General features: G+C 48.7%; 3 protein-coding genes across 4 annotated transcripts in view; 1 reads left to right on the forward strand and 2 right to left on the reverse strand.

Annotated features, from left to right (window-relative positions):
- TRIM54 (tripartite motif containing 54) overlaps nucleotides 1-10,921 on the forward strand; it is a 31,976-nt gene extending 21,055 nt beyond the window's left edge. The window contains exons 2-9 of the mRNA XM_049904010.1: nucleotides 6,781-6,953; nucleotides 7,324-7,495; nucleotides 8,886-8,981; nucleotides 9,526-9,759; nucleotides 10,001-10,023; nucleotides 10,131-10,255; nucleotides 10,386-10,509; nucleotides 10,774-10,921. Coding sequence (XP_049759967.1) covers nucleotides 6,781-6,953; nucleotides 7,324-7,495; nucleotides 8,886-8,981; nucleotides 9,526-9,759; nucleotides 10,001-10,023; nucleotides 10,131-10,255; nucleotides 10,386-10,509; nucleotides 10,774-10,921 — 1,095 coding nt within the window. The remainder of the gene's footprint in view (nucleotides 1-6,780; nucleotides 6,954-7,323; nucleotides 7,496-8,885; nucleotides 8,982-9,525; nucleotides 9,760-10,000; nucleotides 10,024-10,130; nucleotides 10,256-10,385; nucleotides 10,510-10,773) is intronic.
- A 388-nt stretch (nucleotides 10,922-11,309) lies between these two features.
- On the reverse strand, nucleotides 11,310-12,731 carry UCN (urocortin). The gene is made up of 2 exons (XM_049903234.1): nucleotides 12,096-12,731; nucleotides 11,310-11,859 (listed from the first exon to the last, which is right to left on the reverse strand). Exon 2 carries the CDS (start codon nucleotides 11,844-11,846, stop codon nucleotides 11,466-11,468), a length of 381 nt encoding a protein of 126 aa, XP_049759191.1. The 5' UTR covers nucleotides 11,847-11,859; nucleotides 12,096-12,731; the 3' UTR covers nucleotides 11,310-11,465.
- Nucleotides 12,732-12,854: 123 nt separating this feature from the next.
- Nucleotides 12,855-25,429, reverse strand: MPV17 (mitochondrial inner membrane protein MPV17). Of its 2 annotated transcripts, none has more exons than XM_049903233.1 (8): nucleotides 22,625-25,429; nucleotides 22,133-22,207; nucleotides 15,744-15,859; nucleotides 15,420-15,512; nucleotides 15,246-15,341; nucleotides 14,984-15,016; nucleotides 14,672-14,724; nucleotides 12,855-13,751 (listed from the first exon to the last, which is right to left on the reverse strand). In XM_049903233.1, exons 1-8 carry the CDS (start codon nucleotides 22,896-22,898, stop codon nucleotides 13,682-13,684), a joined length of 810 nt encoding a protein of 269 aa, XP_049759190.1. In that variant the 5' UTR covers nucleotides 22,899-25,429; the 3' UTR covers nucleotides 12,855-13,681. The 2 variants fall into 2 exon arrangements, with proteins under 2 accessions (XP_049759190.1, XP_049759189.1); XM_049903232.1 differs by lacking the exon at nucleotides 12,855-13,751 and adding an exon at nucleotides 13,759-14,480.
- Between the last annotated feature and the right edge of the window lie 100 nt (nucleotides 25,430-25,529).

The raw sequence follows: 25,529 nt of genomic DNA on the forward strand, positions 1-25,529 counted from the left end.
GAGAGCAACAAAAGAAGCCCTGAGGCACCAGAAGAAAGCAAATAATAAGAATTGCAGCAGAATTAAATGAAATCAAGAATAGAAAAACAAATGAAAGAGTTAACAAGACCAAAGTCTGGTTCTTTGAAAAGATCAACAAAATCGATAAGCCACTGGCCAAACCAACAAAAGAAAAATAGGAGAGGAAGCAAATAACCCAAATAAGAAATGAGATGGGCAAAACCACAGCAGACCCAACTGAAATTAAAAGAATCATAACAGAATACTATGAAAAATTGTAGTCCAACAAATTTGAAAACCTAGAGGAAATGGACAAATTTCTAGAAACACACTACCTACCTAAACTAACACAAACAGAGGTGAAACAATTAAATAAACCTGTAACAAAAGAAGATACTGAAAAGGTAATTAAAAAAACTCCCAACAAAAAAAAAGTCCTAGTTCTGAAGTCCTCCCTGGAGAATTCTACCAAACTTTCAGGGGAGAGTAAACACCACTACTACTAAAGGTATTTCAAAGCTATAAGAATGGAATACTCTTAAACTCGTTCTATGAAGCCAGCATAGCCCTGATACCAAAACCAGGTAAAGACACCATAAAAAAAGAAATGAAAGAAAATTACACACCCATATCCCTTATGAAAATAGATGCAAAAATCCTCAACAAAATTCTAGCCAATAGAATTCAACAATATATCAAAAAAATAATTTACCATGACCAAGTGGGATTCATATCGGGTATGCAAGGATGGTTCAACATTAGAAAAACAATTAATGTAGTCCATCACATGAATAAAACAAGAGACAAGAACCACATGATCTTATCGATTGATGCAGAAAAGGCATTTGACAAAGTCCAAAACCCATTCATGATAAAAATTCTCAGCAACATAGGAATAGAACGGAAATTCCTCAATTTAATAAGTAAAGGGCATTTATAGAAAGCCAACAGCCAACATCATCCTAAATGGAGAGTCTGAAAGCATTCCCCTTGAGATGGGAACCAGACAAGGATGCCCTTTATCGCCACTCTTATTGAACATTGTGGTGGAGGTCCTAGCCAGAGCAATTAGGCTAGATAAAGAAATAAAGGGGATCCAGACTGGCAAGGAAGAAGTAAAAGTATCTCTATTTGCAGATGACATGATCTTATACACAGAAAACCCTAAAGAATCCTCAAGAAAACTACTGAAAACTAATAGAAGAGTTCAGCAGACTATCAGGATACGAGATAAACATACAAAAATCAGTTGGATTCCTCTACACCAACAAAGAGAACTTTGAAGAGGAAATCACCAAATCAATACCATTTACAACAGCCCCCAAGAAGATAAAATATTTAGGAATAAATCTAACCAGAGATGTAAAAGACCTATACAAAAAAAAAAAAAAAAACCTACAAGACACTACTGCAAAAAACCAAAAGAGACCTACATAAGTGGAAAAACACACCTTGTTCGTGGATAGGAAGACTCAACATTGTGAAAATGTCTATTCTACCCAAAGTGTTCCACAGATACAATGCAATCCTGATCCAAATTCCAACAACATCTTTTAATGAGATGGAGAAACAAATCACCAACTTCATATGGAAAGGGAAGAGGCCCCAAATAAGCAAAGCATTACTGAAGAAGAACAAAGTGGGAGGCCTCATTCTACCTGATTTTAGAACCTACAGTAGTCAAAACAGCCTGGTACTGGTACAACAACAGATACATAGACCAATGGAACAGAATTGAGAATGCAGACATAAATTCATCCACCTATGAACAGCTGATATTTGACAAAGGCCCAAAGTCAGTTAAATGGGGAAAAGACAGTCCCTTTAACAAATGGTGCTGGCATAACTGGATATCCACCTGCAAAAAAATGAAACAAGACCCATACCCCACACCATGCACAAAAACTAATTCAAAATGGATCAAAGACCTAAATATAAAATCTAAAAAGATAAAGATCATGGAAGAAAAAATAGGGACGATGCTAGGAGCCCTAATACATGTCATAAACAGTATACAAAACATTACTAACAATACACAAACACCAGAAGAGAAACTAGATAACTAGTTGGATAACATCTATGCTCATCCAAAAAAGACTTCACCAAAACAGTAAGTAGATTACCTATAGACGGGGAAAAAGTTTTTAGCTATGACTTTTCCGATCATCAGCTGATCTCTAAAATCTACATGATACTGCAAAAACTCAACAGCAAAAAGACAAATAACCCAATTAAAAAATGGGCAAAGGACATGAACAGACACTTCACCAAGGAAGACATTCAGGCGCCTAACAAATACATGAGGAAATGCTCACAGTCATTAGCCATTAGAGAAATGCAAATCAAAACTAAAATGAGATACCATCTCACTCCAACAAGGCTAGCGTTAGTCCAAAAAACACAGAATAATAAATGTTGGAGAGACTGGAACACTTATACACTGCTGATTGGAATATAAAATGGTACAACCACTTTGGAAATCGATTTGATGCTTCCTTAAAATGCTAGAAACAAAAGTGTCATACAATCCAGCAATCCCACTCCTTGGAATATGTCCTAGAGAAATAAGAGCAATCACACGAATAGATATATGCACACCCATGTTCATTGCAGCACTGTTCACAGTAGCAAAAAGATGGTAATAGCCTAGGTGCCCATCAATGGACAAATGAATAAACAAATTATGGTATAGTCACATAGTGGATACTACGCAACGGTAAAGAACAATGATGAATCTGTGAAACATCTCATAACATGGATGAATCTGGAAGGCATTATGCTGAGTGAAATTAGTTGCAAAAGGACAAATATTGTATGACACCACTATTATGAGAACTCAGTGAAAGGTTTAGACACAGAAGAAAACCTTCTTTGATAGCTATGAGGACGGGGAGGGAGGGAAAGGGGAATTCATTAATTAGAGAGTAGACAAGAATTATCTTAAGTCATGGGAAGGACAACACACAATACAGGGGAAGTCAGCACCACTGGGCTAAACCAAAAGCTAAGAAGTTTCCTGAACACAACCAAACCCTTGGAGGGACAATGTAGCAGGGGCAGGGGTCTGGGGACCATGGTTTCAGGGGTCATCTAGGTCAATTGGCATAACAAAGTTTATTAAGAAAATGTTCTGCATCCCACTTTGGTGCGTGGCACCTGGGGTCTCAAAAGCTAGTGCGTAGCCATCTAAGATGCATCAATTCGTCCCAACCCACCTGCAGCAAAGGAGAATGAAGAACACCAGAGACACAAGGAAAATATTAGCTCAAGAGAAGAAAGGGGCCACATAAACCAGAGACGCCATCAGCCTGAGACCAGGAGAACTAGATGGTGTACGGCTACCACAAATGACCACCCTGACGGATGCAACAGAGAGTCCCTGAAGGTGCAGGAGAAAAGTGGGGTGCAGAACTCAAATTCACGTAAAAAGACCAGGTTTAATGGTCTGACTGAAACTGGAGGAACCTCAGAATACGTGGCCCCCAGACTCTCTGTTATCCCAGAACTAAAGCCATTCCCAAAGCCAACTCTTCGAAGAATAGACTGGACTATAAGACATAAAATGATATTTGTGAAGAGTGTGCTTCTTAGTTTAAGTAGAAACATGAGACTAAAAGGGCAGCTCCTGTCTGGAGGAAAGATGTGAAGACAGAAAGGGGTAGGAGCTGGTTCAATGGACATGGGAAATCCAGGGTAGAAAGGAGAAATGTGCTGTCACATTACAGGGAGAGCAACTAGGGTCACATAAGAATATGTGTATAAATTTTTGTATGAGAAATTAATTTGAGCTGTAAACTTTCCCCTAAAGCACAATAATAAAAAAAAAAAAAGATGTAAGGAATACACAGTCACTGTGCCAAAAAGAATTGGTCATCATTCAACCATTTCAGGAAGTAGTATATGATCAAGAACTGATGGTACTGAAGGAAGAAGTCCAAGCTGCATTGAACGCATTAGTGAAAAATAAGACTCCAGGAACTGGTGGAATTCCAGTTGAAATGTTTTAACAAAGTTTGAAATGTTTTAACAAAGGGGTGCAAATCTATGCCAAGAAATTTGGAAGATAGCTACCTGGCCAACCTACTAGAGGAGATCCATATTCGCGCCCATCCCAAAGAAAGGCAATCCAACATAATGTGGAAATTATTGAACAATATCATATGCAAGTAAAATTATGCTGAAAATAATTTTAAAATGGTTGCAGCAGTGCATCGACAGGGAACTGCCAGGAATTCAAGGCGATTCAGAAGACGACATGGAACAAGGGGTATCATTGCTGATGTCAGATGGATCTTGGCTGAAAACAGAGAATACCAAAAAGATGTTTATCTGTGTTTTATTGACTATGCAAAGGCATTTGACTGTGTGGATCATAACAAATTATGGATAACATAGCAAAGAATGGGAATTCCAGAACATTTAAATGTGCTCATGTGAAACCTGTACATAGACCAAGAGGCAGTTAACGGAACAGAACAAGGGGATACTGCGTGGTTCAAAAACAGGAAAGATGTGCTTGATGGTTGTATCCTTTCACCATACCGATTCAATTTATATGCTGAGTAAATAATCCGAGAAGCTGGACTATATGAAAAAGAAAGTGGCCTCAGGATTGGAGGAAGGCTCATTAACAACCTGCGTTATGCAGATGACACAGCCTTGCTTGCTGAAAACAAAGAGGACTTGAAGCACTTACTGATGATGATCAAAGACCACAGCCTTCAGTACAGATTACACCTCAACGTAAAGAAAACAAAAATCCTCACAACTGGGCCAATAAGCAACATCATGCTAAAGAGAGAAAAGATTGATGTTGTCAAAGATTTCTTTTTATTTGGATCCACAATCAACACCCATGGAAGCAGCAGTCAAGAAACCAAACGATGTATTGCATTAGAAAAATCTGCTGCAAAAGGCCTCTTAAAGTGTTAAAAAGCAAAGATGTCACCTTTGACCCAAGCCATGATATTTTCAATTGCCTCATATGCATGTGAAAAAGCAGGACAGTGAATAAGGAAGACTAAAGAATGATGTATTTGAATTATGGTGTTGGCCAAGAATATGCAATATACCACAAACTGCAAGAAGAGTGAACAAATCTGTCTTGGAAGAACTACAGCCAGAATGCTCCTTAGAAGCAAGGATGGTGAGACTTCATCTCACATATTTTGGACATGTTATCAGGAGGGACCAGTCCCTGGAGAAGGACATCGTGCTTGGTAAAGTACAGGGTCAGTGAAAAAAAAAAAAAAATAGAAAGACCCTCAAGGAGATGAATTGACACAGTGGCTGCAACAATGGGCTCAAACATAGCAATGATTGTGAGGATGGCACAGGACCAGGCAGTGTTTCATTCTGTTGTGCACGGGATGGCTATGAGTCGGAACCAACTCGATGGCACCTAACAACAACAACCCCCCTCAGGGTTATAGGCAGGGAATGTTAGGGACCTCACATTTGTATAATGCTTTATAGTTTTGTTTGTTTGTTTGTTTGTTTTATAGTTTACAAGGGGATGTCCCAAGCATTCTTCCATTTGCTCTTCTCGCAACAAACCTGCAATGTAGATCCTCTTTCACAGATACGGGAACATTGACTAAAATCTTCCTCTCTTGACTGCTAGCCTAATGCTCATTTCCGTTGCCTTAGCTCAGATGACCAGCTCCTCTTACATTGATGGCTGCAGTGGCCTCCTCCTCCCTAGCCTTCACTTACCCTCAATCCATTCTCCACATATAACCAAAGTGGCTTTTCTGTAACATATACCTGATCACATCATTCTTCTTAAAACTCATAAATGGCTTTCCATTACCTTTAGAACAAAGTCTGGACTCCTTAGAGAGGCTTGCCATGTCTTCCACATGCTGGGTCTCACCTGCCCCTCCCTACTGTACTACTCCCAAGCTCCACTTCAACATGTTAGGCATTGTTCAGTCCTCTGAACCCGAAGAGTCACAGCCTACCTTTAGGCCTTTGCAAATACCGTTCCTTTGGCCTGAAACACTCTTGCCTCTTTTGCCATCCTTTCACCTGGCTAATTCTTATTTATCCTTCAAGTATTATCATAGATGTCCCTAATCCTGAAAAGCTTCCCTTACCCTTTAATCACAAGGTAAGGTGCCTATAACAGGGCACACCTTGGGTGGCTACCTGGTTTACAACCAATCCCTTCAGAGGCTATGCCCAAACTTACCCCCTTCTTTTGGAGACACACTCTTCTCTTCTTCATGATATGAGATCAAATGGGAGTTGCCACCTTCTTACATGAAACCTGCTTTTGAATAGTGGGCACATGATCCAAGCAGGGTCCATCATATTACATTGCTCTCTGGGCCTCAGTGATTGGCCCAAAGTGTGAGCATTTGGCCCAAGCTGGGCCAATCAGTGTCTTCTCAAAACTTTTTAAATAAGCTGAGAGGAACCCTTTCCTCTTTGGAATGTGTAAAGATGATGCTGGGAGAATGTAAACTAGACTCACCAGAACCACCTCCCCACATCTCCAAGCTGGGTCCCTCTGGGGAGATCCCCTCCTGACTAGGCCTTAGCCAAAGCTAGGCTCTGGATGTAGGGACACTCAAGGAGGTAGGCTGAATAATGAAACAGAGATGAGAAACAAGATATGATCACTCACCCTGAGCTGCTTTCAGAGGAAGGCCCAGCCATATGAAAGAGCTGATGCCTCCCCCTCCACCATCCTCCTACTCCTGAACCCCCATGGCGTTCCCCCTGCTTTCTCTGAGGTCCCTCATGCCTTGTTGTGCCTGTTCTCTCATGCCACAGGCCTCAAACCCTCTATGGCAATCCCGGGGCTCCACCACTGTGTCTTCAGGAGGCCGTTTTCGCTGCCCATCTTGCAGGCATGAGGTTGTCCTTGACCGACACGGTGTCTATGGCCTGCAGCGAAACCTTCTAGTTGAGAACATTATCGACATTTACAAGCAGGAGTCATCCAGGTGAGCTGCGGGGGGCTCTTGCCTCTCTGAAGGCCAGGGCCTGGGACACAACCAGGGAAATCATCAGGGCCAGAAGGGAGGAATCAAAACAGTCAGTCCTCAGTTTAGAGAGAAGACTGGACCCAGAGAGGGAGAAAGACTTGCCCCGGGTAACTTTCACCTCCTGGGAGAGGATGGCATTTCACCCTCCACGATTTCCTCCTGCAATACAGGTTGTTCTTGGATCCAGGCCTCCTCTATCTATTCCCCGAACTAAAAGCATTCTGGAAGGCCCCCATCTGCCCAGCCACAGAGCACAATTTTGGGTCCCACCTCTCCATGGTCTGGCCCATGACCCACCTGCCCCCCTCCCCACCCTGTCCTTCTCTAGGCCACTGCACTCCAAAGCTGAGCAGCACCTCATGTGTGAGGAGCATGAAGATGAGAAGATCAATATCTACTGCCTGAGCTGTGAAGTGCCCACCTGCTCACTCTGCAAGGTCTTTGGTGCCCACAAGGACTGTGAGGTGGCCCCACTGCCCACCATTTATAAACGCCAGAAGGTATCAGGCAGGGAGGGAGCAGGTATCTAGAGGGTGGGGGCATAGCACAGGGTCTCAAACTTCAGACTCTTATTCTACTTGAAGTCAGGTAAATCAGGGCTAACGTCCCAGCTCTATCCTTAACTCACTTGACTTCTCTGACCCTTGTTTTCCTCATTTAGGAAAATGAGGATAAAAGTATATATTTCTGAGAGTTGTCATGGGGATAAAATTAGATAATGGATGAAAGCACTTTTCAGAGACAAAACTAGATTCTGTATAAGACATAATTTTTTAATCATATTGGTAAGCATAAAGGAAATCTCCAAACTTGAGTGAGGGTGGAAAGGAGGCAGTAGTGAGCAGGAAACAGAACCCTGAGCGGTAAGCACAGGAAAGGCAGCATCCCAGAGGGCAAATGCTGGCACTCTCCCTCAAAACCCTTAAAAGGCGGGAGACCTAGATCGGAGACTCACAAGACTAAAGTGGAATCCCACAGCTAAAGTGGTTGGTTGCACCACCTGGCTTTTGACAAAAGCGAATACTGTACAAATTATCTCTGGAGGAAAGCATCCTGAGTTAGGCACTTGGGTTTTCCATAGAGTAAGATCAACAAAATATTAGCTCACAATTGAACATACACAAAGAAATGTACTCCATGAGTAAAATCGGAAGAAAGAAAACAACAGATTTAGACCCCCGAGGAATTCAGATATTGGAATTATTAAAGAATAGAAAACCACTATGTATAAAATGCTTTTAAAAAGATGGAATTTAAAAAAAAGCAATAATAGACTCTCAAAAATGATTGTGCAGATTTGACAAAGAACCAAAAAGAACTTTTAGAAATGCAAATATAATTGTTAAAATAAAGCACTCAAAGGATGAATAAAATGACAGACTTCTCTAAAGAGAGAATTAGTGGACAGGAACAGAGGACTGAAAAAATTACCCAGAATGCAGCACTGAGAGATGAGAAGGTTAAGAATGAGAAGGTCTAACATATATTTAATCGGAGTCCCAGAATGAGAGAATTAAGGGCACGGAGAAGAGGCAATAGTGTCTAAACAGATTATGGCTAAGAAATTTCTAGAACTGATGAAAGGCAGAAACCTACAGATAAAGTACCTAGTAGTACCTGGCTTGTAGTGGATATTTGGAGAATGTCTAGTCCTGTCTCATTTAGTAATGGAAGGCATCCTCTCTCCACCTCCTTCTAGAATTCATAGGATGTGCTTCCATACTTCTTGGATGTTTCCACACCCCCTAAATCTCTGTAATAGCTGCCCTGAAGATGCCCTGATAGGGCAGTGGAGGGCGGGAGTCTTGTCCTGGGCAACCCTGGCTGGGGCTGGAGGGGTGCAGCCTAGGCTAGGCCCTGCAGCCCTAAGTGCTGGCCTGTGTGTGGCAGAGTGAGCTCAGCGATGGCATCGCCATGCTGGTGGCAGGCAATGACCGTGTGCAAGCAGTAATCACGCAGATGGAGGAGGTGTGCCAGACCATTGAGGTGAGCCTGGGCCTGGAGGGAGGAGGGAGTGGCCACTGGCTGACCTGGAGACCCTGGGCTCCCAAGAGAACTGCCCCTCTCTGCCCTTCTCTGACCTCTGCTGGTTGGTGAGTTTCTGGGCTCCCAGAGATGAACCACACAAGTAGTGGGATGTACTTAGCTAAGCTGCAAGGTTTGAATCCCAACTCTTCCACTTACTAGCACTGTGATTTTGGTAGTTACTTAACTTCTCTGTGCTTTGGTTTTGTTGGGTCTTACTGTATGAAACAGTGATGATGATAATTCTGTAATAGCTACCTAGTTGATTCTTTGTGAGAGCACTTAGTGAAGTTATTTTTGAAAAGATCTCGGAATCAGCAGCCCATGGCTGGAGTTTTGGCTCTGCCACTAAATTGTGGTGTGACCATGTACAAGTCATTTTCCTTCTTGGCTCTCTGTGCCTTCAATTAAGTGGGGGGCTGGGCAATGGACAAGTGTGGGGGGGACTCTCCCAGCTGTGGGGTCTCAGCCATACCTCCCCTCATCCTTGCTCCCCATGTTCCAGGACAACAGCCGAAGGCAGAAGCAGTTGCTAAACCAGAGGTTTGAGACCCTGTGTGCGGTGCTGGAGGAACGCAAGGGGGAGTTGCTGCAGGCGCTGGCCCGCGAGCAGGAGGCGAAGCTGCAGCGTGTCCGCGGCCTCATCCGCCAGTATGGAGACCACCTGGAGGCTTCCTCTAAGCTCGTGGAGTCCGCCATCCAGTCCATGGAGGAGCCGCAGATGGCGCTCTACCTCCAGGTGGGCCCTGGGAGGGACGGCAGCAGGGCCGCTTAGTGGCTGGAGTGGGGGCCTTGGCACCTAGAGACTTGGGCTCTAGCCTTCTCTCACCCCTACTTACTCCACGACCTTGGGCATGTCACCGCTTCTGAGGTTGAAATTGGGATATATACCCCTCCTACCCCGCGGAAGGGAATGTGAGAGCCGGCTTTGCCAGGGCTGAGCGCAGTGCTTACTCTTACCCTCCTTTTCTTCCCTGCAGCAGGCCAAGGAGCTGATCAATAAGTGAGTCGGTGGAGCGGGAGGGGAAAGGAAGGCCCGGGGGCTCCCACTGGCAGGGAGAGATTCAGGGTGCTCGGGTGTTTCTAGCTGAGCCCCTGCGGCCGCTGCAGGGTTGGGACAATGTCGAAGGTAGAGCTGGCAGGACGGCCGGAGCCGGGCTATGAGAGCATGGAGCAATTCACCGTGAGCTTGGAGCACGTGGCCGAAATGCTGAGGACCATCGACTTCCAACCAGGTGAGGGAGAGAGGGAGGTAGGGGGCGGCGGGCTCGAGGGCTGGAAGTCCAGACCCTCAGGGTGGAGGTCAGGTGGGGCACTACGGCCAGAAAAGCAGGGACTCCACCTCACTGGGGCTTCCTTGCCTAGGCGCTTCGGGGGAGGAAGAAGATGAGGAGGTGGTGTTGGACGCGGAAGAAGGCAGCGCGGGGCCAGAGGAAGAGCGGCCGGACAGTGAGTGTGGCCCGACCCGCATGGGGGCGGGAACTGGCAGGCACGCTCCTGTCCGCTCCTCCCATGATGGCGCTCCCTGCGGCGCCAGGAGTCTCTTGGAGCAACCGTTCATGTTAGGTGCCATCCGGTCCCTCGAACCGGAGAGAGGTGCACCCAGCGCGCATGCATGTACACTTTCTTTCCCGCCCGCCATTCCTTTGGGGCTTTGGGAGACCAAAGTCGGGGAGAAACCCAGGTTGGGAGGGGAAGGGAGTGAACTGCTTTTCGGGGTTCCCTCGTTCCTTTGGAGCATCCTGCCACCAAGCTGCTTTTCCCAGGCACAGGCCTCCACTGATCCGACCCCTATTCGGGAGCCCGCGCTCCCTGGGCCTGGCACTCGGGTACCAGAGATCTGCGCAGAGACCAGCGGGCCACCCAGCTCGGCGCTCCGCCAGGGGAAGGGGGCTCAATAAAGGACTTTTGCGTCCCAGACCCGCATCTCCTTTCACCCCCACTCCCTCAGCATCCGCTTCGAAGGCGACCCCCACCACCATCCCGCCTTTCCCAGAAAGTGGGACCATTTGGGGGCAAAGGTGGAATGAACCCCTACTGGGCAGCTCTTTGATGTCAGGTGCAGGCTTGCAAGCACAGAGCCTGGGAAGAGGGTCGAGGTGGTGTGGTGGTGCTGGGGCTTCTGAGTTCCCGGAAGGATCGGTGGCAATGGCAACTCCAGGAACCTGGCTGAAAGCCCTCCTGCAGCACTTAGTTCCCTCCCGCCGGTCTGGGAGGCCCCACTTTTTCTCCCGGTCCCCACCCTGCTGTGGTTCCTCGCGCCCCCATGACAGAAGCCGAAGGCTCTTCGGTACTTTTATTAAAAAATAGTAACGCAGAGAGTGCTCAGGATATCCCTGGGCCACTCAGTCCCCAAAGGACTGGGTCAGTTCCGGCCGCACACGTCCCAGCTCTAGGGTTGAGGGATGGGGGGGTCAAGGTTCTCGTGGCCCCGGGTCGGAACAATCACTTGCCCACCGAGTCGAAAACGATGCGGTTCTGCTCGGCGCGCTCCCGCTGACTCTGAGTTCGCGCCAGCTCCAGCAGGGTCCGCAGCAGGTGAAAGGTGAGGTCAATGGACAGCGGGGGGTCGTCCCGTCGCGGCCGTTCTACCGCGGCCAGGGATTCCCATAGGCCGGGCCCCGCGCGGCGCGGGAAACGCTCTGCCAGCAGCAGGAGGAGCGCACGAGCCCCACCACTCTGGCTCGGTATCCTGGGGCTCCATCGCAGGCTCGGGCCCTGGACCCCGGTTGCCGCCGCCTCCGGGCTCCAGCGGCTGCTCCCCGGCTGCAGTTGTGCCAGGAGCAGCAGCGCCGCCAGCAGCGCCCCGTGCCCCGACTGCCTCATGGTGCCGCTGGCCCTGGACACACAGGGGCAGCGCAGGGTGAGGCGCTCGTTGGGCAGCTGCAGGGGGCGCCACTCCCCTTCCGCACCAAGGTGGACCCCTCCCCCGCCGGCCCCTCGGGCTGCCGCCCGGCGCTCACAGCCTTCCCTCCTGCCCTGTCCCACCCTTCCTCCCACTTGGCGGTCGCGGCGAGCGAGCTGAGCGCAGTCCTGGTGCTGAGGGGATCTCAGCGGAGGCTCCGAGCCACTCACAGGTTGTCGCAGAGCGTCTGCACGAAGTAAGACGGAGCTCCGGTCTCTGTCCCCAGGGCCGGGCTGTGGGCGCCTTGGGGAGAGCGGGGTCTGTCCCGGGACCGCCGCCAGCCTTATATAGCGCCAGGACTGCTCCTACTGACGTCAGCGAAGAACATCCACTGATTGTAGAAGCAATGACGGCGGCAGCTTGAGTCCCGTGAGCCCCCCGACGGGCGTGCCTTTGGACACACACTTCCAGTCTTTGGGTGAGCGCTGGAAGCAGCGCAGGAATGCGGCACCGCACTCGGGAGAGCGAGAAGGCGGTCGGGGCGTAAAGAATTACTCTGGTACAAACAGGATTCCTTCGCTCTGCTTAGAACAGTCAGCCCGACCCCAGACCAGACTAGCCGGGAGACGCGTCTTCTCTAGCACGCGAAAGGGAGGTGGGACCTAGGGGCTGTCCATGGTGCTGACCTGTTCTCCCCATCTAGAAAGGGCCTTATGCATTGGGAGCCCAGCTATCAGTTTCACAAACTGAGGCAATGAGGGGCGCACCGCTGACACTCAGCTACCACTCTGGGACCCAGCCAGAGGAGAATAAGGCACCGGATCTGTTGCAGCTAAAGTCTGTAGGATCCTTGATCTACTAGTCCCAGAATCTAAATTCTAGGGCTGCCTGATGGAGGCACCATGTAAGAGGGCCTCTGGCCTCAGGGTGCTTTTATACCCCCCCCCCCCACACACACAGTCCATTTGTTTCTGAGTTTGCCCAAAGTGGTAACTTAGCCAAGTTTAATTTTGCTCTTGGGAATCAAAATAGCAGTATTACATACATTAGACTTTCAAGTTAAGATCACTGAGTAGAAAGTAAGGAAACTTGTGTTCAAATTTCTACTCTGTCACTAGCTAATGATGTGGCAAGTCATCTCACTTATATGAGACTTGGTGTTCTCATTTGCAAAAGAAGATTGGACTTGGTAGTCTCTGGGCTTTCCAGCTCTAGTAATTTTGACTCCCCAATAGTTTTCTGATTAGCCTTACTTGTTGACTGCAGGTCCCAGACTACATACCTAATAATGTATTCACAGGGTTGGAGGGGTCCCAAAGGGCTGGAGCTACACTAGGGCTGTGTATGTAGAGTGCGGAGGAGGGGCATTTGCTAGGATATGGGGGTGAAATAAAGGTGCCATGATCAAGACAGTTAAATACTTAAAAAAAAAAAAAAACCCGTTGCTGTCAAGTCAATTCTGACTCATAGTGACTCCATGAGTAGAACTGCCCCACAGGGTTTCCAAGGAGCCCTTGGTAGATTCGAGCTGCTGACCTTTTGGTTGCTATAGCTCTTCACCATTGTGCCACAAGGGTTTCCAGTTAAATACTTAGGGAGTGCCTACTATGTGGTGGGTATAAGGCCATTATAATGGTTTTTGTGATTTCAAAAGGAGTCAGTTTACATTTTAAAGTGAAATGGGCCCTCTCAGACTGCTAACCCCATTAAGTTCTGACCAGCAACACAACCTCACAAAAGCGTCGAGGAAGTGGTCTGACCCATTCCAGGGTCAAGCTGAGTCACTGCAAGGCAGAAACAATGGAGTGAGGCACACTTAGAGCTGATGTGCCTTCCAGGACAGGTAGGAGTTCCAGATAACAGCAACACACTGGACAACGGCCAACCTAAGGAACAGGAATGGAGAAGAGGAAGAATAAGGAGGAAGCAGAGAATAGAGATGGGAAAGGAAATGGCAAGTGCAATAGAAAGAAGGGATTATCTCTGAGAATTTCCGGAGTTTAGGTCTCTTTCCTTCAGCCCCTCATGGAGGGACTGTGTGGCTCAGACCAGAGAACCACCAGCTCTGTACAGCTCTGTTATTCACCTCTCTGTCCAGGTCCCTTCTAAATACATTTATCTGTCTGTCTGATACCAACTGAGATTTCATACTCCAAAAACGTACTTCCTGCCACATGGAGTGGCACCTCCTTCACTTTACTTTAAATTTACCTTGTTCTAGTTTCAAAGAGTGTTGCCAGGGATCCTAATGTTTAGGATTTGGTTCATAAACCTCCATTTTGTTTAGTTAGGCTATTCATGTAAATTTTGACCATGTCCTATTTGAATAGTTTCATATTTTTTCCTTTTCCCAAAGCCCCCTCACCTCCGATCATTTTAACTACTCATCTTTAGTTCCACTCTATTTTTTATTGTGGTCCAGCAACTACCTTTCTTATTAGGACAAAATGATACTTTGCAGTGGACTAACCTGACCAAGTTCCTACTTGGCTTTTGGGTCTACCTTTCTGTCTAACCTAGGCTGCAGCACCATAGGCACTGTCCCTGAAGATATGGCATCAAAGGTGGAGAACTCAGGTGGCATGGAGGTAGGGGCCATGGAAGCAGCATCCTCCCTAGGAAGATGAAAGAAGGTCAGCAGGTGAGACACTCTGGGCCAGTTTCTGTCAGAGGGAAGAGGTCCTGAATACAGTGCTTGGGAGTCTGAGGAGCTCTGATCAGGGCACAGTGTTCTGATTGGGAGCGTAAAGTAGCTCAGGTTGAAATGAGAATCATTTGTCCCCAGTGGGGTAGGGCTCTGTCCTACCTGTAATGAAGAGGGACCAAGTAGAAGTTGGCTAACTGCACAGCAGGCCAAAGCTGTAAGAGTGAGAAGGTAAAGGTTGGGTGGCTGCCTCCATTACCTGACCCTGAGACTCACTGCCTTGCCTGGCCTCACCCCAACTTCTGTACACAAGAAAAGATGGACAATTGGGTGAGTGCTCCCCTGAGTGGTGCCCACCCTGGGAATTCAAGAGTATTCCTGACTAGGGGATTTCTATATCGGGAGGACCCCCAATCCCTGGCACTTCTGCACCTAGGGAAGCAGGACGCAGGCAGTTGAGGCATCAGCTCTTACATAGTAGTTGGTGACGAGGGCATCAGGGTAATCCTGAGAAGACAGAGAAGGAACAAATGAACACTTTCACTTCCAAGCAGCTCCCACCTCCCACTGTGAATATCACACAAAGATGCCAGCCAGTTCAGAGAATGCGCCCTGCTCCATGCTCCCCTCGGCTTCTCTCCCCCAAAACTTGCACTCCCACCTTCCTTATCTCTGTGAAGCCCGCCTCGTGCCCCTGACACTGCCAAGCTGCCAACCAGCAGACTGCCCAGCTCACCCGCTGTAGTTTGGCCCAATTGTCCTGGGCTGAGAGTCCGTTGAGTGTCCCTACCAGTGGGAGGAAACAGCCCAGAAAACATGGGGCAAAGCCCCCCTAGGGAAGAAAAATCTCTAAATCCATCCTTTCCCCAACACAGCTCACGCTTCCCAGTTCCCTTTTCCTTCTGCTCACCTGATCCAATAACATCTTCTTTAGTGCATCTACCTTGGTGGTGCCAGGGATGAGCCGATCCAAAACCCTGTACCAGCCTCCTATGACAGGGCCCTGAAAGTAAGCCCCAGACAGGTGGGGAGGTGAAGATACAGTAAGGAGAGAACCTGGCTTTTAAATCACAAATCTCCTCTCCCAGGCATTAGAAAGCAAGTCCCAGGGGAGCACAGACCCAGGAAAAAAGAGGAAGGCAGGTGGCATAGGTGTGAGAAAGAGGCCAAGGGAAACCAATGGATGATATGGAATGCAGACCACTGTCTAATCCACTGGCAGCCCACAACTTACCACAAAGCCACAGCCCAGAGATACCATGGTCAGGGTCCGGCCGGCCTGGTATCCCTGCAGACCCCGACTCTCCACCAGCTGCTGTGAGATTACATCACCCAGGCCCATCAGGGACCCTGTGCAGGGTATACAGGTGTTGTCAGGATATCTCCTGAGGACAGAAATGTTTCCTAATGGTCCTCACTGGACTTCCATTTCACAAAGGAAGCCAGTCTGCAGGCTGAATGAGGCACTTGTGATCTGCACTCTGAGCCCAAGGGCTTAATTCTGGGGGCAAATGACCAGACCCTTCCTGCTACCTGAAGGCTTTCTTCTCCCAAAGGGTGGTGACACCTCATGTGTGTCCTGCTAGAAACAGGGATGAGCAGACCAAGGCCCAAGAGCTTTGTACTGATCAGTAAAAGGAGTTGGAGTCAGAAACTGTAGATAGAAGAAGAGTCCAAGGACCCAGGGGGGCCTGAGAACCACAGACTTCCAGAATTGGAAAGGGCTTTCTAGATAATTTCATCCAAACCCCTTATTTATAGGTATGGAAACAAAGGTCCGGAACCTCACACAACCAGGGCAAGAACCAGTGGCTTGATTCCTTTCCAGGACCCCACACTATGAACAGATCACGTGGAAGATGGAAAGGGACCCTGGGTTTTTTCCCCAGCCCAATGTAAGACCCTGACAACGTCCTTTGCTTTGGTTTTGGGGACTCTATTTGTAGAGAACAGCAAGGTTAACTCTTTTTCAAAAACGTAAGTGCTCAAACAGTCCCAGGCAGGACAATGACTGGCTGAGAACTAAGAGTCTCCCCCAAGGAAGAATCCTGGCCACCTCTTAAGATAATCAGCTAAACCCAGACTTCCCCGTCACAACCTTAGACTCAGCTGGCAATGGGTATTAGAGCCATTGTCCCTAGGCCTTTGTACCTGCTTCCCCCCAGCTCCAAGCAGTGGTAATCAGAAACCCACACCCAGAAACCAGGGCAGAAATCACTATTTACAGAGCCCCTCATCAGTTGTGGTGGCGTGATGGCTTCTAGAAAACACACCCTTATAAGGCCACTTGGAGAATGACCATATGACCTCCAGCTCACCTATCTATCTCACTAAGTAATGAGAGGCCCCCTCCAGCCTTGCAGCCACCATGTCCCTGTGCCCTCAATTAGCACTGGGCAAACACATCTCTCATCCCCATTCCTTGGCTGGGGCTGCCTCTGACGTCCATGCTGGCTGTACACTCACTGCTCTGCTCTTCCCCCACATCCTCTGTACAACCCTGCCCAGAGCCACCTAGTCAGAGGCAGCTGACTAAGGCTGGGAGCTAAGGCTGAGGCTGGGCTGGGGCACCCACAGGTGACCTGGGCTGCTGGCCTCAGCTGCTGGCACTCTCAGCCATGGAGCAACTCTGGACCACCCTGGCACACCCAACAAGGCAGCCCTGAATCTCCTGAAGTAGTAGAGGTTCTTCCCATAACACTGCTAGACTGACCTCCTAGAAGGTAAGGGTAGGATCCCAGACGTTGTCGTGCTCTTATCCCCCACCACACTGAACCCAGCCCCTGGCAGGTGCTCACAAAATGAAGGAAAAATTCAAATTTACTGCCTCAATGAACAGGACTGCTCTGGGAAAGGGCATGGAAAACTCTAAGTCAAGCCCAAGGGGTAGTATGTCACACTCAAGGTGTGAGGACCAAGTGGAGCTTGGCTTGTCCCCTACCCTATCCCTGTTGTTAGCATGTAATTCCCTATCCCCTCCCTCGCAACCTGGGGTCACCAGGGTACTAGGGCAGGTAAGAGAGCTGCTGTAACCATGCATAAAGGAAGGGATCGCCCTGAGGAGGATGGGGATGATGGAACAGAAAAGGCAGTCACTTTCTGAATGAGGCAAGATGTTTATAGTTTGCAAAGGGCTTTCACGCACTCGATCCTCACAAAAGGTCTGGAAGGTTTAATGATAAGGAAACAGAGGATGAGGTGACTTGGTAAGGAGTGGGGTTGGGACCTGATCCCGGGCCTCGTCTCCAGGAGGAGGAAGAAAGCCAGGCTGCTCCAGGCACAGGTTAGACAGGCTCAGAAGCCAGTTGGCCAGGAGGCTCCTGTGGCTGCTCCTTTGCAGGGGGTTCCTGCCCAAACAAGGCCCAAAGGGCCCCAGAGGAAAGGCACTTCCTGGACTAGGGCACTTCCTCTGTCTTTTACTTCCCAGAACACATCCATCTCTGTTCTTTGTCACCTTGGAGGGAGGGCAGGCAGCAATATTCCCGCTTCTCCATTTGACTGGGAAAGATTCACAAAGAGAGGTGTGTGTTTTCACATTTCATTGCTTGTTTGTCAGCAGTCACAGAGCAAGATAAAGGAAGAGCTGAGATGAAAACTCAAGCCCCTGACTTATAGCCCCACAGTCTTGGAAGCCTCAGTCTTGGAGAGTAAGTTGGATTCCAGGCCCCTCAAACCATGCCCCTAAGCTTGAGTGACTCTGAAGTGATGGGGTAGCAGGAAGGGGTGAGGAGGGGTGTGTAGCTCTGTCACCCCTGCTGGTTCTGTTCTTTTCAGATTGAGCAGTGCCCAAAGGTTCCTCTTCGGCTCGCAGAAGATCAGGTCCCCTGCATTTCTGGCCCAAGGGCTCAGACACTCAGATTCTTGAGCCCACCTTCTCCAACTGGGGGCCCAAACAGACCCAACCACCCAGCCTCTGGACTCTGCCTGGACATATTTGGTTAGTCTGGATAGTCCAATGCTCTAAACCTGGGGGTTTGGCTCGCTTCTGGGGGCTGGGGTTGGAGACCCCAGAGAGATACAGGACACAGGACCATGATGGGGCAGGGTAAGGGGTTGCCAGGCAGTGATGCCCCAGTGCCAGGCTGGGCACAGAGCCCAGCGGGTAGACGCTGGCGTGGTGTGACATCATGCCCCTGGCTAGGTGCCAGTTCTCATGCCGTCACTCACCACCAGATACAGTGGAGTAGGGGGACGTAGGGCCTGCTTCTGAGCACAGATCTATTTGGGACTATCCCCTGCCCACTAGTAGAAAAGCCCCAGCTCCCACATTGTCTTCCCAGGCATGGGTGGGGGTAAATTCCCCATTTCCCTTATTTTGTTCCTCTCCTGGCTTTTATGTGTGGAGTCTTAGATGTAAGAAAACAAAGCCTTAATGGAAGATGAGAAGGCAGAGGGGCAGGAAGTGGCTTCTTGAGATGAGGAGCAGGAAGCGTGTCCTTGAATACAGTAGGCTTGGGTGCGCAGGTACAGCTCCTGGCATGGGGCCAGCAGTGCTGCCGACTCATTCCTCCCTGATTAAAGGGCTGCCTGGGATGGGGGCTTGGGCTGGCACACAGCGCAGAAGGAGAGCTATGCCCGGCAGTGAGAGGAGAAAGGGTATCCTCTGGAATTCACACCATCTCTTGGGTGTGAGACCTGCTCTCCATTCCTGGCCTGACCCTCTCTACTGCTTGAAAATAAGATCAGATGGACAGTCCCACAGCTTGTCGCATATTTAAGTGCAGACAAACTGGGGCCAGGCTCAGCACTGAGGTCCCAACAGTCTCAAGCACAGGGCAGTGCAGTGGGGGTGCCCTAGGTTTACTGTCAGCTCCACCACTGACCACGCAAGACGTCAGTGCACATCATCCCCTCGTGCCTCAGTTTCCTTCTGTGATATCAGGTGCTGGACAAGATGGCCTCTAATGCTTACAGAGCGCTCATATCTTGCATTCAGACTCCAGGGAGACCAGTGTCTGAAGGAGCTCATCTGCCCCCACTGCAGGACTGAGTGGGCTAGGATAGGTGGGGCTGGGCCCTGGGCCTACAGAAGACTGGAAGGGCCCACCAAAAAGGAAGATGAGGCTGACTCACTCTCTTCAGAACATGCAGTGGCCCCTCCCCTAGGCTACCTGTTCCTGACTCTGGCTTGGCCAAAACGGGTGAATCAGACATTTCAGATCTTCTTGACTTCACTTATCTCCTACTGTAGCCACTACTGCAGTTCACCTGGAAAGATTCTTGCCTCAGGCCTATGCCACACCTGGGGCTTCACTGTTGATGCCTTACCTGGGGACACTACAGCAGTCCCACCAGAGCCTATCCACATGCCACCTGGAAGTTACTATCCCATGGAGAGGACCTTTGACTGACGTGGGGTGGGAACTAGTAGATAAAGGGTTCTCCTTTTCTCCGTACTGACAGATACCCCTAAGATGCATTTCAAAGAGCTTCTGGGACAGTCCAAGACATTGAACAACCAGTTGCTCTTAGCAGTGGCCAATTTGATAATGCATCCTTGTATTGGCTCTCCCTCCTTCCCTTCCATGGGATCACTCGCTAACAAAGTATCAGCACAAAAGCTTCAGACTCTGTTTTTGGGGGAACCAAAGCTATTTATTTACCCATGTTCAGCCTTGTGTCAAGTAGAACAAATGAAACCCAAGCACTTCTATAAAAAGAATAGCTTGTTGTGCCTGGGCTGCCAAGACTCATAGAAAGGGCCAACCTCTTGAGCCATTACGTTTATAGAACAATTTTTGATTTCCAAAGCCTTTTCAGAGCTGTAATCCTGACAACGTGCCTGTTGAACTAAACCTGAGTTCAAAACGAGGCAACTGGGGCCCAGAGAAGTTTACTGACTTAGCCTGCATATGCAGCTGCTGAGTGCTATGGCTCTGAGATTCCAATCTTGGTCTTCGAACACCAAGTTTCCCAATGTGATGAGCTGTCCCATGGGACCTCAGAGACTCCTGTGCTAGAGTCCAAATATGGCTCAGTAAGCTAAATCCACCTCTCCCTTTTATTTGTACTTTGATCCAAATACGCGGAGCAGCAGGGATGGAAAAATCCGAAGGGTCTGGAAAAGCCTGAGAAAGGGGCTACCTAGGGGGCTGCAGGTTGCTTCAGGGCTGAGCTGGAATGTTGGCACACCCTCAAGGAAGACTGAGGGTGTGGGATCAAAGGGCTCTAGCTCAGACATGTTGGAACCCTAGTCCAACCACGGATCTGCACTTGGGCCCTCCTGGAGCTCTAGCTCCTGCCCTCATCTGCAACAGGGAAACCCAGGAACTATCCCTGCCTCCCTATATTTGATGGCCACAAGGGCCCTTCCTGCTGGCAGTCACCAGCCCTGAGGGAATCTGAGGCTGGGCAAAGGGCCCAGCATGTCAGTTCCCATCACTGCTACACAATCCAGTATGAGTCACCACACGCAGCCAGGTGAGTCATGCAGGCTGACGGACACTCTGAGGACAGGGCATGGGGTGGCTGGGCACAGGAGGCTGGAGAGAGACCCAAGGAGGGCCAAAAGGGTCCATCCCCTGGCCAGTCACCCAATGAAGTTTCTTGCACTGATGCAGGGCTATACCAGTAACAGATCCCTGTTCTGCCCTGGCTGTCAGTAGCCCCTCTACCTTTGCAACACTCCTACCCCTCCCTAGAAGCCCATGGTCCTCACTAGAGTCCTGCTCCCTTCCTCTAAACACAGGCAAGACTACACCTGAATCTGACCACCCTTGCACTGCCCCAATGGTCACGGGATCTTCTAATCCTTCCCCCCAATAAAACCTACTTATCCCTGTGCCATACGCGCTTCGGTTAGCCAACCTGCTAAACTGAAGATGTTAACAAATGCAGGTAACTGGGTTACTTTTGCTAGTTTGCTACGCAATCACTGGATTATGAGTCAAAAAACCTTGGTTAGAATATTGTTTGGGATACATACATAGATGATAAAACTAAGAAGCAAGAATGACAAACTCAGGAATGTGGTTACCTCTTCAGGTGTGTGAATTAGGAAGAGATGCTCAAAGGCTCTCAAAACTGGGTACTGATAAAGGAGTGCTTAGTTTTAATACTATTTAATACTGTATATACATGTCTTAATCATTCTTTTGTATATTAAGATACACTCACGATAAAAAAAATACTAAGGAAAATAAGCTGGGGGTAACAGTCCTGATTTCAGCAACTATTAGGTGTGCGATCTAATGTGGACTCAAGTAGTCCTAGCTGACAGACCTTTCTGGGGACCCTGAGAGATAATGTGTGTGAAAATGCTTTGCACACTGTAAAATGTTAGAAAAGAGTTTGTTATTACTTCTTACTTTTCTAAGTTGGGGCAATGTCCATCCTCGGCTTTCTGAGGGCTTTACAGATCCTACTTCACAGCTAGGCAAACTGCATACCCCTCCATTCAGAAAGGCCTTGCTGACCCATCCTCCAAAAGACTGGGGACAGCTTGGAATTAGAGACGCCTTGCTGACCCATTCTCCAAAAGACTGGGGACAGCTTGGAATTAGAGACGCCAGCCCTTAAAAGCAGCTGAACAGAAGCAAGGAATGAGGGAAGTGCAGTGGGACCAGCCTCTGTCTCCCAAATCAACCTGTTCTGGTCCCACTCTGGTCCCAGAGGGACACTCACCGGCTGTCAGGACCTGTACTTTCCATGGGTGAGCAGCCAGGGCCCGCTGGTATGCCCGCCAGAGTGCCATGCTTCCTGTCAAGCCAAAAGGAGAGGGGAGTCACCCCACTGCCCCTCCCCACAATTAAGGAGGCTCCTGACTGTCCTCTTGTGCCCATCCCCTGCTTCCAATCTGTCCTAAAGGTGAGTCTCAGGCAGGAGGGATGCTACCTGGACAGCTTCCTGTCACAGGGGTCGCTTTAGTCAATCAGGGAAGAGAAGACTGTGGCTAAGGAATGCCTGAGTAGCCACCTGCCCTCCCCACCCACAGCCCTGAATCGGGGCCACCTTGGGAGGACAGGCTTGCTCTGGCTTCCGCCCAAAGCCTGGGTCCCCGGAAAGTGAGCCTGGTCGGTCCCCATATGCAGACTTAGTGGGAACCAGCCCGCATCCTTCCTAACTCCATACCGGAAATAGGGCCCGTGACTCCCCGGGCCTGCAACAGTCACATGCCTTGTGAGCGCGCGCTGCCCTTTGTGCTGGTGACCGCGGAGCGCCGAGCCCTCTCCACGTGACCTGAGCCGGCCGAGGGACTTCCGCCGCAAGCCCCGCCCCCTCCTCGCGGCTGGCCGCAACGCGGCCGAGAGCCTTTTCTCTGCAGCAGGGGGTGGGGGTCGGCTGAGTCACTAACACCCGTTGGTAGCGGCTCAGCTCGGTCACCCTGTGCATGGGCAACCCCCTTTCCATGTGCATTGCGCTGGGTCTTGGTGTGGGGCCCGCCAGCCATGGTTTCTTCCTGGGTCCCCTCTGCTTCCCGCACCTTCCCTCTCCGGTCCAGGGCCTCTCTCAAACTGGGTGCACCGTTACCGCCCCCAAGCCCCAGAACTGGCCACGGTCCTAATGTCCTTCTCAGTCTCAGGACTCCGAGTTTGGAAACTGCGTGTGTGTGCGATTTTACTAGTGTCTCTAGGCCCTTCGCTGGCCTCAATAATCGTGAGCTCCTGAATGAGTGGACCGCTGTGTTCACCTTTGTCACTCCCACAGCTATATTGGTCCAGTGCTTTACCCACAGTTGGTCCTTTAGAAATGCTGTTAGATAACTATTCCACAGAAAACACTGCAATTACACAACCTCAGAAAATGGTTTAGGGCCTTAACAGGCTGTGCAGCTTTGGTCATCATTAGATTTGACCCTAAGATTCCTCATCTGTAAAATGAGGGGCTTGGACTACCTGTTTTTCAAACTTGGCCCTCTGGAGGGGGTGCCTATCACTACAGTTTTTTCTACCTTAGCTGTTGTTTTGTTTGTACTTCTAGAAAAAGAGCCATTTAACAAAGGGGCCCAACTTAAGGTATTTGAAAATTTATAATAGACTGGATGATTTCTTAATCCTCCTCTAGTTCTAACATTCTATGAATATAGTGCAATGTCCTAAGGCTGCAGAAATTCCTACAATATCCCCTGAAGTGGATTTGTCGGGAGGCTGACAGCCATTACCTACCCCTTTCAGTCTCTAGCTTCGGCTATCTACCTGGTTCCTACATAATTAAGGCAGGGAGAATCCTGTCATGATAGTGAAGAGTAAGGAAGCAAGAGAATTGTCACATTTAAGTAAAATGTTCCTATATGCAAAATACCATGCTAGAGGAGTGAATTTACACTACTATATGTGAATGTGGTAAGTTGGGAAACTGAGGTAAAACAGATTGCTCTGAAGTCAGGCTGTCTGGGTTCAAATTCAAGCATCACTACTTAGTAGTTACGTGACCTTGTTCGGGCTGCTTACCTTCTCAGAAGCTTAGTTTAAGTAAAATGGGACAATACCTACCTCATAGGATTAAACAACAAACACCTATCAAGTGCTTGATAAATACTTATCCTTTTTCCCTCCTGCCCCCTTGGGACACATGGGAGGGAGAATTCTTACTGGGGCAATCTGGGAAGGCTCCTTGGTGACAGTGGAATTTGAGCTGGGGTCTTGAAGGATGAAGGACTTAGTTGGGTATGGTGAAAAGGGGAACTCCTAGAGGAAAGAATAGTATGAACACAGCACAAACGTAGAAAAGGACAGGAATCAACGGGTAATATAAGGTGAGTATACTGGGAGGGAGGGTTGGAAGTGGGGGTAGCCTGGGGAGCAAAAGACAAGGGCTGAATGCATCATCCTGATTTTCCTTTGGAGGCTGAGACTCAGCAGCAGAAGCAGGGCTGCCGGCATCAACCTATAGTCTCAACAGTGTGGGTCCAAGGCACCCAGTGGGACTTCATGGTGCAGTGTCAAGGGGCTGCTATGTAGAATGAGCAAAGCTTCTCTGCAATGGCGGGCACTTCCCTCAGCTCAGAAAACTAAAAACCGGCACAACCTGGGCTGAAGCACAATAGGGCAGTGCAACACCTGTCTCCTTTGCAGGGACATGGGTTGTCGTTTCTCTGCTGCTAATTGTCTGTTTCTTCTTCTGTATATGGAGGGGATTGAACTACTTGATTTTTCTCCTTTTAAAGATTTCCTGACATATGATAAATTCCCTCTTCTGGAGAAACAGAAAGCTGTTCCCAGATATTTGGTCAGTCAGTCTACAGTGCAAGAGGGTTTTGTTCCTGGTAGGCACTTAAAAGTAATCTTCACTCCCTCCATTTGGAGCTGGCTGCCTATTTTTCTCCACTTCCTGCAGCCATCTAAGCACCCCCCGCCCAAACCCCAGCCTGTACTTGTAGGCATCCCGAGACCATGGCTGCCTGTGCGTCACGGCTGGTGTCTGTCTGTTCTTGCTGAAGAGTCAGCACTTTAAGTTTGCACACAAGAGGGCACCAACAGGATAAGCTATAACAAGACAAAAAGTACTGTTCTTGGGTTCTAAACACTCCTATATACACAGAGCTGAAATAAAGTAGCTAAACGATGTGACAATTATCATGAAGGATCAAAAATCATGACGTGTAAAAGAATGGTTAAAGTAACTGAAGATATTTAATCTAGAGAAGAAAATACTTGGGAAACACATGATAGCTATTGTTAAATACTTAAAAGGGCAATCACAGGGAAGTATGACTAGATTTCCTAACACCAATGGGTTAAAATTTAGAGGTATACTCTTTAACGATATAAAGGAAGATCTTTGAAAACACGACTGTCCAGGAGTGTTCAAGTAGGATCAGATGACCAGTGGCCAGGAATATTTCATAAGCAGGAGCAAGTAAGATCTGAGTCACTGTTCTATTGGTAGGGTGTCTGTGGTGTTCCTCAGCTAAAGAAATTACAAGCAGCTTCTGTTCAATAAATTACCATCACCCCTTATAGGCCTGTGTTGGTTACGCTAAAGAGGAAATGTGAGAAGGCAGTAACGCTGGATTCTGGAATATAGTCAGAGGGGTGCCTTCATGCAGATACCTTTTCCAATTCTCCAAACACCCACTCAC

This window comes from Elephas maximus, chromosome 12 (genome assembly GCF_024166365.1).
Source record: "Elephas maximus indicus isolate mEleMax1 chromosome 12, mEleMax1 primary haplotype, whole genome shotgun sequence".
NCBI classification, from domain to species: Eukaryota; Metazoa; Chordata; class Mammalia; order Proboscidea; family Elephantidae; genus Elephas; species Elephas maximus.

Excerpts from the sequence above, each read along its gene's own strand:
- MPV17 (XM_049903232.1), bottom strand. The coding sequence starts at position 22,898 with ATGGCTGGCGGGCCCCACACCAAGACCCAGCGCAATGCACATGGAAAG. Across the intron at positions 15,860-22,132 it reads AGTACAGGTCCTGACAGCCG|GGTCCCTGATGGGCCTGGGT; the intron begins GTGAGTGTCCCT and ends TACCCTGCACAG. Across the intron at positions 15,513-15,743 it reads CTCTGGGCTGTGGCTTTGTG|GGCCCTGTCATAGGAGGCTG; the intron begins GTAAGTTGTGGG and ends GCTTACTTTCAG.
- UCN (XM_049903234.1), bottom strand. The coding sequence starts at position 11,846 with ATGAGGCAGTCGGGGCACGGGGCGCTGCTGGCGGCGCTGCTGCTCCTG.